The sequence below is a fragment of the Lucilia sericata genome, unplaced genomic scaffold (genome assembly GCF_015586225.1).
Source record: "Lucilia sericata isolate MDLA Ls3-8-SP2 unplaced genomic scaffold, ASM1558622v1 Contig000701F_arrow, whole genome shotgun sequence".
Taxonomy (NCBI): Eukaryota; Metazoa; Arthropoda; class Insecta; order Diptera; family Calliphoridae; genus Lucilia; species Lucilia sericata.
Window position 1 is genome coordinate 60,378 of NW_023994704.1, and position 12,061 is coordinate 72,438.

Consider the following 12,061-nt stretch of genomic DNA (forward strand, 5'->3'; position numbering starts at 1 on the left):
ATGTTAGAAACAATCTCATAATATGTTCGAATAGTGTATTTAATATATAAACATTAAAAATTTCTATAACGAAATTTGTTGTTTTTTTTAATAAAATTTCTATCTGTTTTTAAGTCATATATAGATATAAAATAAAAATAACATAAATTAATTTAAATAGAGGGTGATTTTTGTTATATATTACTTCTACAAGGTCCTATAGTGTGTTTAAAATAATTTCGAAAAAAGAACCATCTTAAATTCGAGTTTTAATTTTGAAATATTTTTGAAAAAAAAAAACGTTTCAGGTTCTACATATCAAAGCAAATTATAGAAAAATTTTCGGTTTTAATTTCTTTATGAAAAAAGAGAGAGAGAAAAAAAGCTTTATAATACAATCTCACCGATAAGACTTGATTTAAAGTGGAAAATCGTTTTTTTTATGACAAAGGACGACAAAATTTAATAAAAGTCAAAACCTAAGGACTATAGTATACTTCTTTCGAAGAATTAAACTGTGCTGGATATGACCACAGACTCCGATATCTTAGTCTCCAAAGAAACCTTGATTAAACCTTTATTTTGAAGCCAATAGATAGGACCTTCAGATTATAAATTTTATTAATAAGGGATACTTCAGGCTGTTATAATGTCTCGAATATGTAGAAAAATGGGTGTTTAAACCCTAAGACAAAGATATCTCTTTAACATGAACTCACATTCGGATTCAGCACAGCTCAATCCTTTTGAAAAGTGTACTTTGGTATCTGGATAGACTCTGGCCTGTCTTATGAAACAAAATCTTACTTTAACGATTTCTAATCTGTTCGTTTTCTTTCCTTCACCTTAAAAAGTTTGATATAAACCAATAAGTTTTGGTAAAACACGATTTTGAATTGTTATTTTTGGTGTATCTTAAAGAAAATATGTGTAAAAGGCAATTAATATCAAATATTTGGAAAAATTAGAAAAATTCTTAAAAAGTTGTTCTTAGCGAAATACTTCTGGAACGAGTGTAAACAGAACCACATTATAAACAAGGTTACCAACCTTGGAATTGCCAATATCTGGAAATTACTTCTAGAATAAGTTCTCTAGAACAAGGGTATAATTCTGAAGTTTTTTTAAGGAGTTTTTAATAAAACCAGTTCTAGTTGTAGAATAAATAGCACTTCAGGTTTTGGGTAACAACTTTAGAACTAGTAATATGTCGTAATGACTTCGAAAACCAGTTCTATGGAAGATTATTGTGTTCCTTAGGCACATCCAAGGGGTCCCAGTACTTTGGCTCAGAACAAACTATGGAACTACAAGATCAAATATTCGATAAAAATCTCACAATCAGTTTCGAGGATGAGAACGTTGTGTTTCTAAAGTGTTTTTAAGGATTTTTTAAGAAACTAGAACTAGAACTCTAGGTTTTTGAGTAAAAACTTTGGAACTAGTGTTATGACTTCGAAAACCAATTATATGGAAGATTACTGTGTTGCTTAGGTAAATCTAAGGAGTTTTCTAGATCCCAGTACTTTGGCTCAAAACAAACAGTATTTTCTAGACAGCATTATGGAATTAGAAGAACTAATATTGCATAAAAATCCTTCAATCTGTTTCGAGAATGAAAATGTTATGTTTCTAAAGTGTTTTTAATGAGTTTTTTAAGAAACAGTTGAGTAAAAACTTTGGAACTAGTGATATGACTTCGAAAACCAATTCTATGGAAGATCGTTGTGTTCCTTAGGCACAGCCAAGAAGTTTTCTAGGCTTCACTACGTTGGGTTAAAAACAAAGAGTAGCCACAATATTATTGCTCTAGAAGAACAAATATTCTAAAAAAAATCCCACAATCTGTTTCGATGTTACGAGGATGTTATGTTTCTAAAGTGTTTTTAAGGATTTTTTAAAGAAACAGTTCTAGTTCTAGGTGTTTGACTAAAAATTTCGGAACTAGTGATATGTCGCAATGGCTTCGAAAACCAATTCTATGGAAGATTATTTTGTTCCTCAGGCACATCCAAAGAGTTCTCAAGGCTCCACTAATTTGGCTCAAAACAAACAGTATTTTCTTATTATGGAACTAGAAGAACAAATATTCGATGTAAGTCTCACTATCTGTTTCGAGCTTTCGAGGTCTCGAGGATGTTGTATTTCTAAAGTGTTTTAAAGGATTTTTTTAAGAACTAGTTCAAGTTGAAGACCGAATGCCGCTACGACTACTTGAATAACAACCTTGGAACTAGTGATATGTTGTAATAACTTATAGAATCCATTCCCTGCCAAATTGTTTCGATTCAAAAGCGCTTTCAAGGAGGTATCTAGAGACATTTTAGGACGTGCACTTTGATTCAAAACAAACATTATTTTCGAGAGAACAATCAGTTCCAATGATGAAAATACCGATCATTTCATTGTTACAACAAAATGTTTCAAAGTGTTCAAACATGTTTATTTTATAAACGATGTAGACCCTTGAATGTAATTCAATAACTCACTTCGAAAAGAAAAAATAATCAAAGTTTAAAGACTACAATTTGGTAGGAATTTAATTGAGCAACTAATCTCTGGGTAAAAACGGAACGTTAAAAAAGAAACAATCTTTTATTTTAAAATTTCAAGTGAAATCGATTTTCAAAACCTATTTTTCGAACAGTAGTTATTTGCAGTTAATCTTCGAATCATGTAATAAATTTCGAAATCAAGGTCTGATAAAATCTTTCGGTTTTTAAAAAAATTATCAATTGATACAAGAAAATTCAATATATCAAACCTCTTGATCTAAAAGTAGAAGCAATCCATTGTTATATAGGCTTTTCTTTAATTCATAATGAAACTTAATCATCTTCTTAACAAATTTTAAAATACCAAAAAAAATAGAAACCAAAGAAAAAAATTAAATTAAACTCGTTATCTTGTTTTTATCATAATTTTATTCGAATTAGACATATTTTCGAATTTCTAACTAAATACTCGATTTTATACAATTCTCAAAATTTTGAAATACAAATGTATAAAAAGAAACAAACAAAAAAGTATACACTGCTGATGATTTTTTTCTTATACATTAAAGAGATGAGTGAGTACTAATCTTAGATTGGAGATCATGTTTTGTTTTGTTTTGTTTTTTTTTTTTAATTTGTAATTTAAAAAAAATATAAATTTGAAAAATTAAACACAGTGAATTCGAAAGCCACATTTATGTAGCAACAAAGACAATAAATGGATGGAATTATAAGATAATTCAAATTTTTAAAATTTAATTAAATTAAATATTAAAATAATTTTCTTAGATTTTTCATCTTGAAAGAATGATGATTGGTTACAAAGTGTGAAAAACGATTATATGTATGTTTTTTTGTTTCTTCTGAATAGTACAATAGCAGTAGTAGTAGTAGTAATAACAAAACAACAATGGATAGTAGTCCTAATTATTCCTCTAGCCATGTAATGAGGGAAGGAATATTATTAATATTTAAAAGATTGTAAGGGAAATTTAAAAGGAAAAGAAAACATTTACACACATACACAAAACTAATAAATATTGCCACCACACATTTGTCAATTGAAACAATTGAAAATCAAACCTAAACATCATACTATGTATTTATTATTGATCACATTTATCGATAGAAGTCGTCGGTACCTCTGTGTTTGAATTTAAGGAGACTTCTGTTAAGAGTTCAGCATCACTTGCCTTAGTTGCATTCTTCGTAGTGGGCCCATTGTCGTTATCGCTGGTATTAGCTTCAACAACTTCTCGTATGGTGGTGGGTTGTTGATCTTGTTTAACGGTGGCCACATGTCGCTCTAAATCAATTGCGAATGGATTGCAATTGCAACTACTGCTACTACTATTTGTAGTACAACATTCACTGGTACAGAAACCACTGCTACTACTATTGCTGCACACAGAGGCCGCCGTAGTAGTGGCTGTTACTTTGCCCATCTCTAGTTCTTCTGACAGTGTGACCGAACCAATATCGTCTTGTAGCCTAAGCTCATTTATTTTCTTGTGGCCAATATCACAACAGTCTGAATCAATGCCATCCGATTCATTATTACTGCCAGCTGATGGTGGTTTCGTTATTTCTGTAGATGGTGGCGGTTCAGTGCATTCTTTCACTATTACCAAATTCAAAGAATATTTTGCCTGTGGCTTTGTTATGGACCCGGTAGTCGTCGTAACGTTAGTTTTTTTGGGCTTTTGCTCCACATTATCTAACGCCTTTTCAGATGCTTCTGGTACTTGTGGAAAAACAAATGCTGTTTGTGTGTGTTCGTTAGCGTCACCTGTGTGTATTAAAGCGCTAGACGGTGTGTAATAAATACTGGCCGGTGACTCTTCTAAATCATCATTATCATCTTCGCCATTTGTTTCAAATGAATCCTGTCTGGCCAAATTCGTCGTTGTTTTGACATTGAAACCTATTGCATGTATTTTAGCCGGCTTAGCTGCCACAATCACCACATTATTACTGTTCCGTCGATTATTGTTGGCATGAGAACTGCTGCAACTGGGCAATGTTTCTCTACGCTCGCGTAAATATGAATTTGAAACTCCTACACTTCTTGTGAAACTACTACCGAAACTACTGCCATGGCTCATGGCAATGCCACCAGCTCTGCCACCACTAATACTACTTGCCATGTCCGCCATAGAGCGTGGACTTTTACAGGGCGAGTTACTAAAGCTTAATTGATTGTCACAGATGGAAGAGTAATAATCTTCACAGAGGTCACCGGTGGCTATGCTTGCATTCGATGTGGACACAGAATTGACACTGGTCGCTCGATCTAATTGTTCGCAAGAAGAACCCGCATTAACAACTGGCGGGGGTGGGGTGACGGAAGGCGGAGTGGTCGTGGACAATTTGTGGGTACGACTAGCCATACTGCACATACTATTACGCCTCATGGAGGTGGTCTGTTGAACAAAGTTTTCACAGAAATCCACTGGATCAGTACGGAAATAGTTTTGAAACCATTGAAATTTTTGTGACAACTTTAGTTTGTTCTTTTTCAATTTGATTTTTAGTTTCAGCTTCGAAGAGATCGCCACTCCGCCTCCACTACCCGCAGCAAGGGCAGTCGAGGAGGCCAAAGAATCATCTGAGCAATCGGCTAAAGTGCTGCCGTTTGAATTTGAACCCTTAACGAGCTTATAAGAAGATTTACGTTTGAAAATAGGTTTGTGTGGAGATTGTTGCTGTTGTTGCGGATTTTTGGGGGCCATTAAGAGATGCATTAACTTGGGACGATTATTGGGATGAACCTCAGCCTCACACGCAATACTACTTGTAATATTGTTGTCTCCGACCTTGAACTCTACAGACTTAGTGTTAGTATCTGTTGATGTATTGGGGACTGGTTTTACCACTTGGTTCGAGTTTAATTTCTTAAATTTAAATTTTCTGTCGTCGTCATTATTTTTATTTTTATTATTATCATCATCATCATCATCACCACCAACAACTCTATTTGTACAACTACTATTGCTAGTTTTACTTTTATTGTTAGAAGGACATTTGGAAGCAGAGGATACGGAAGTGGAGGAGGAGGATGAGGAAGAGGTATTGGAAGTGTTGGAAATACCGCTATTAAGATTTTTACAATTTCTTAGGGTATTAGGGAAACTGGTTGGATTGGTAGTGTTTGAAGGAGGAAGAGGTGGAGCAGGTTGATTGGAAGGAGAGGTAGTAGTAGAGGAAGGGGGAAGAGGAGAAGGAGGAAGAGTGGAAGTTGGATTTGTTATAGAGGAAGTAGAAAGTAGTAAAGTAATGTGTTCAAGTTGTTTAGCTTGGGACTCACCGGATTCCCAGTCCTCTTCATTATCTCCAATGGCTGATGACGATGATTGGCTACTGACACTACTAGTCTTGCTGCTATTGTTACTGTGGTTGTGATTGTAGCTGTTGCTAGCCATGTTATGGGTGCTATTGTTGCCACTGCTGCTGTTGCTGCTGGATTTGTTGGCATTTACATTGGTGGACGGTTGAAATGCAGTTGCAGCATCCATATTATTGGGATGATGAGCATGTACATCTCCTCCACCTCCACCACCAGCAACTTGTCTTTGCAAATGCCTTTGATTTGTCGTTGAGGCCAGTGTCATCATATTTTTCTGTTGTTGTTGCTGATTCTGTTGTGGCATATTGTTTTTATGCTGCTGCTGTTGTAGTTGTTGCTGTGGATGATGATGCTGTTGTTGGTGCTGTTCCATATAACTCGGTGGTAGCGTCATATGCTGTGCAGGAGTTGGCGCTGAAAACACTTCACTATTATTGACAACATCTGTAGCTGTCATATAGTGATTACTATGATGATTACCAAACGTTGGCACAACACCAATCTTTCGTTGTGCTGTACTTCTAATTGATTCATAGCCATTACTGGTATCCGTTCCACCACCAACCCCTAAACTACTACTGACCGATGTCGATGAGGATGATTTTTGATCACATAAATAGTTCATTTCACTGCCACTGCTATTATTCTGTGGCAACGAATAGTTGTTTGATTGTTGCTGATTCTGTGTTGACATTCGCACTGCTCCAGCATTTTGCATTGTAGTCCGATGATTTGAAGTTAAACGATTACTACTAGAAACTTTCATATGATCACGATCAACATTGGTGTCATCGACATAAAACACAAGTTCCACCTGAAAATATACAAAAAATATATATAATTTTCGTTATTAAAATGAAGTTTGAAGTTTATTAAAAATTTGTTCGATAGATTGAAATTAATTCATTCCCGGGAAATAAGTTTTAAATGCATACCTTAAAATCTTCAGGATAACATTTGTCCTTGTGTACATCATCGATTTCCCATTTTTGTAAAGTATAAACAAATTTAACATCATCGCCTTCACCCTCAATAACTGCAAACACCAAAGAAAAAAATAATAATATTAACAAAATAATTAAAAATTAAAAACATACCAGAAGAATCAGTTACAAAAAATGTATTAAACCAAAAATGAAATATTTTCTTATTATTTTTCGTTAATTCGACTTTAATATCACCCGCTACGGGTAGGGGTGGATTCTTCATATCCAGCACATTATGTTTGCGAAAATCAATTGGAAAATTTTGCAATTGCTAAAGAAAAAATATAAATAATTATTAATGAAAAGATAAAAAATAAAAGAATATATTTCATACCTGCACTTTATCTTGTAATACAGAAATTGAGCAATGTACGCTACCCTGACTATGTAACGTATTGGCCTTCGAAAAACGTATTTCGCAAAACTTAAAGTAGAGATAAGAGGGGAAATAAAAGATTAATATTGTTTATATTAAAAAGTTTAGAGGATAAACTCACCTGTAGGGTACGACGCTCGTACGGTAAACCCAATCTCATTAATTTGGAAAAATACTGAACATAACGACGTTGCGATGGAATCGTTACACCCTTGCGATCCTTGGTACGTTTTTCATCGTAACATGCTAAAGCATCTTCAGCTGTATGCTGTTGACCACTATAAAGCAAATAACAACAGATCATGGTTCCTGCAAGTGAATTTTTTTTTTTTATTATAATTTTGATTTAATAACTTGATTTTGATATATTTCCTTACCAGTCCGACCTTTACCGGCTTTACAATGTACTGCAGCCACATTGAGAGCGTCTGCTTTTAGCCAATTGTCTACATCATCACAAAATTTCAGTATTAATTCTATCGTAGGTGGGTTATGATCCTCAAAAGGGTAAACAGAAACTCGCTTTAAAAGGAAAAGAAATTTTACAAATTATTCCATATTTTAATACAAAGTTTTCACAATTTGTTTTGTAAAACTCTTTTTTATAAATTTAAAAATAATTTTATTTACTTAATGTTTGATGAGAGATTAGATCTATAAAATTACGAGACTAAATTGAAAATGTCAAGTCAATAACAAAAGCTTAAAGAAAACTTTTGGAAAATTTTACTTTCTGCAATGAAAGAATTGGAAAAAAAACTCCTCATTTACACTTACCCCATGAAACTTTGTAATATCATAGCTGCGCTCAAGACATAGATTATATATTTTATAATGATCATGATGATTATCTTCTAAAAATTTGTAAACATCCCCTAAAGGATTTCGGTACATACTCTCATAATTGTCTGCTGGATAACCCATGGCAATAATATTATCACATACATCTAACAGAAAAAAGAAAAATTAATCAACTGTATACACTTGTACATTTGCCAATGAATTTAACTTACAGGCTAAATCCAAATTAAAACCTTTCTCCTTGTAGCGTATACGCTGTTTGCTGACCACATTTCTCAATACGTTCGTCATAACGGAAAGAGTATTGGCCATCTTCTGTTTAAACCTGTAAATATCGATGCCGGTATTAGAACCGGCCTCGTTTGCTAAGCGTTCTTTGACGCTGCTAACGCTATATAAGCTGTTCGCTTTTCTCAGACCCGTTTTTTGGCTGTTACTTGATTTTGTCTTTCTCAATCTATTTAAATGTTTGAAATTGCATGTAAGTTTTTTTAAATGTTCTGTTTGCGTTGTGTTTGTTGGATTGTCGATATCTTGATATCTATCCTTTATTTTATTATTGTTATTTGTGTAATTAAGTGGCTGATAACGTTTCCAATTTGATGCATTTAAATAAAATTTACCTCCTTGTTGAAACATACATAAAAATTGCCAAAAATCCAACAATTTAATTTTTTTAAAAAATCAATTGTATGGATATTGTTTGTTGTTGATTGCCAAAGTGATCATCATTGTGGAACCGTTGTGAATTTGTTCACTATTTAATGTTTAATGTTTTTTTTTTATATTATTTTTTCTTATTTTTGTATGTTCTCTTTGTAGAAATTGTAAAGTTTGAGTGATTTGTATACAAAAAAAAGACTATATAATTTGGTCCGCCTCTATTGATGTGTTGTGGGATGGTGGTTAATTTTATTTGTTGTTGTAATTATTTTATAAAATTTGTATTCCTTTTTCCTTGTCGTCGTCTTCGTTAAATTTTATTTCACGGCACGGTTTTCGATTTTTGTTTATTTCTAATTTATTTTAAAGGGGAGATTGTATGTCTGGCTGATTTGACGCTCAATATCAAATTGATAATAAATCAATTGTTGGCAAATCCATTCTGTAAAACAAATAATATAATGAATTTATTATAGAATTGTTAAGAGTAAACAAATTGTTTGAAATTTCGATATAAAATTATAAATAAATGCAAATCAAAGAAGAGTAAGGTAAGGGGGTTATAAATTTTGGATTTCTGTTAAAATTCGACAAAATTTTAGCCAAATAGAGAAACTGAAGATGAAAAATTATAGAACTGTGCCCTCAAATATAATTGCATTAAGAAAAGTCCTTTCAATTGGGATGAGTACTCCAAGGTTATAATAAATATAAATTCGATTTATCTGGTCTTCTTTTACTAGTTACGGACCATGATTCTTGCGGATGATATATAGCAAATAGGCAGAGGACTGGTAGATTATTTCAGGTGAATTCCGAGACATTATGAATTCTCGAGAATATCCGGGAATTCTCCCTAATTAATAATCCCGCTATCATGGGAAGTTGTGTAGTAATTCACAGGAATTACTTGTCACTTAGAATGAAACAATGATCTGAAATCTATTACCACTATAATTCTTGTTATTTTGGATTCCTGAATAATGGAAAAGTTTGTAAACATTCCGTTCAACAATACAAAAGGAATATTGTCTGAGTAACTTGGTTGGCAGTATCAATCAAATATGGTTATGACAATTTTTGTAGAGATCTTAGAATATTTAAAATAATAATGATCTCCAAAGTCGTATTCGGGAGGTGCGTATCCATGGGGGCTTAGGGAAATTATATAGATATAAAACATTTGCAAAAGTCTTTGAGCCAAAAAAGACGCATGTTCCAAATTTCATTAAAAATCTTGAAAATGCAATTTATATCAAGCAAACAATGTTCACATCTCAGACGGATGCACATAGATAAGTTAAGACTCGGAAGTTGATTGATTTTCGTGCTTTACAAACATCAGCACAAACCCATAATACCATCATCAATGTTTGTGTAGGGTATAAAAAAAGGTACATGAAAAGTAAATTATAAATAACTATTCCCTTATTTTTAAGTGAAATCTACAAGACAATCCTTTAAGTCGGATTAAAAAAAAACAAAATTTACTTAACACCACTTCCTCTCAAGAATGGCAAATTTCTATTAAAATCTCACAAACTATTTAAAAATTACAGATTTATTTATATTTTTTTTTCAAATTTCTCCACTGTGCGACAATATAATCAACTTATTGTCTGACAATTGGACAAAATGACAAACAGACAGACAATCTGATTCAATACCAGCTACAAACAATCCTCTACACTAGATACCAACTGAAAAAAGTTTTCCTGCTGCAGCCCTCAACATCAAGTTGCTATGGATAGAAAAAATCTTTTTTTTATAGTCGTTGTCTTCTTCTTATTTCACTGCTACTGCTGTTCTCTGCTTAAATTTTTTTTGTTGTATTTTTGTTTAACATACATTCGAGTTTGTGTGTGCAAGTGCACTATAAAAATTTTATACACAATACAACCAACTACCAGCCAGCCAACCAAACGACCAAACCAACTTAGCTAGTGGACGACTGGCAACTCTACTCTATTAGGCTTTTTTCGTTCTCTACTTTAGCTCTTGCAGTAGCGGCAGAACTTTCAAATATTCCCTCATATCATCCTTCAATCTGACTCGAGATTAGAGATTTTGCTATAATTAGTGCGCCTGGGATTTAAATCGGCTTCAAAATCCTATTTGAAATGTTCATGTTTGTCGTGTGTAACTTTTGTCAAGTATCAAGAACTTTTGCGCCGACCAACAAAACTAACTATACATACATACAAACACTTTAACCAACTTAATGGGTTAATTGTACTTCTGCTGCTAAGCACACATACTCACACTCACTCACTCATAAGAAGAACAAGAACCATGGTTAAAGAATGAACAAAAAAAAAACCTTTAAGAAATCTTTTACTCTATTCCACCAACCAAAATGGCAACAACGAAAAAAATTTACCTGTTTCACTTTTTTAATCCTTTTTATTCAGGATTTCTTTTCCAATTTGCTTTTGAATAACTCAACTCTCTACAATATGAGTAGAAATAAAAAATATATAAGAAAATTGTAGAAACAAAAATCACTGTAAGACTATTTAAACCAGACGGACGGACGGACAAACTTTTTTTCTCGTCTTTTTTGGTACGTACATACGTGATTCGTATGAAACCGGACAACTTCGGGCTTGCTTAACACACAATGGAACATGCGTTCCTTTTTTTTCTTCTTTGCTTTATATTCACTACTAGTACATTTTTCGTTTTTCAACTAAAACTCTACAAAATTGGCATTTTTATGAAATTATCTGGTTAATTTTCACAATTTCACTTAAATATTACATACTTTTTCATAATTTGTATAAAATTTTCACGCTTTTTTTTCTTTTATTCTCTTTTTTCTAAAAAATAGTCAACTCAAATGAAAAATGAAATATATTTCTTTTCTTTCAACAAAAATGTCAATAGTGATGACACCATTTACGAATTTGCGTTTAAAGCAAACGTGTTGATAGTTATCGATGGCTACAGCAGCAATGGCTATCGTTTTGTAGGTTTATCCTGACACTTGCTTTTAGTTTTCCTTCGCAAAATGTATCCTGACACTTGCTTTAAGTTTTTTTTTTTATTCACAAGAGGTATCCTGACACTTGCTTTACAGCAATATTCCCCAGAACAAAAAATAAGAAGAAAAGTATGCTGGAGAAAACGGAATGGGCAACATAAGAAACACATAAAATTCGATAATTATCGTTTAACAATTGGGAAAATAATTGCACTTTTGTTTTTGCTTATTACCACGTTTATTTAATGTTTACACAATTGTATTTTTATAATGTTTGAATATTAAATATTTTGCAGATTTTTTTGGGGATATTTTCAATTTTAAATTCACATTTTTTAATATTTTATAAAAAATTCCTCCATTTTTTCTTGCTGTCTGTTCCCGTCTTTTCACCAGAGCCCTGCGCCGACAAATATTAACGACGGCGGGGAC

General features: G+C 32.7%; 1 protein-coding gene across 4 annotated transcripts; it reads right to left on the bottom strand.

Annotated features, from left to right (window-relative positions):
* Window positions 1-268: 268 nt before the first annotated feature.
* LOC119607524 lies at window positions 269-12,061 on the bottom strand. Of its 4 annotated transcripts, XM_037961471.1 has the most exons (10): window positions 11,863-12,061; window positions 11,027-11,095; window positions 8,196-9,088; window positions 7,960-8,129; window positions 7,560-7,704; window positions 7,304-7,491; window positions 7,141-7,230; window positions 6,918-7,077; window positions 6,756-6,856; window positions 269-6,634 (listed from the first exon to the last, which is right to left on the bottom strand). In XM_037961471.1, exons 3-10 carry the CDS (start codon window positions 8,620-8,622, stop codon window positions 3,581-3,583), a joined length of 4,335 nt encoding a protein of 1,444 aa, XP_037817399.1. In that variant the 5' UTR covers window positions 8,623-9,088; window positions 11,027-11,095; window positions 11,863-12,061; the 3' UTR covers window positions 269-3,580. The 4 variants fall into 4 exon arrangements, with proteins under 4 accessions (XP_037817399.1, XP_037817397.1, XP_037817398.1 ...); XM_037961469.1 differs by lacking the exon at window positions 11,027-11,095; XM_037961470.1 differs by lacking the exons at window positions 11,027-11,095; window positions 11,863-12,061 and adding an exon at window positions 11,411-11,831.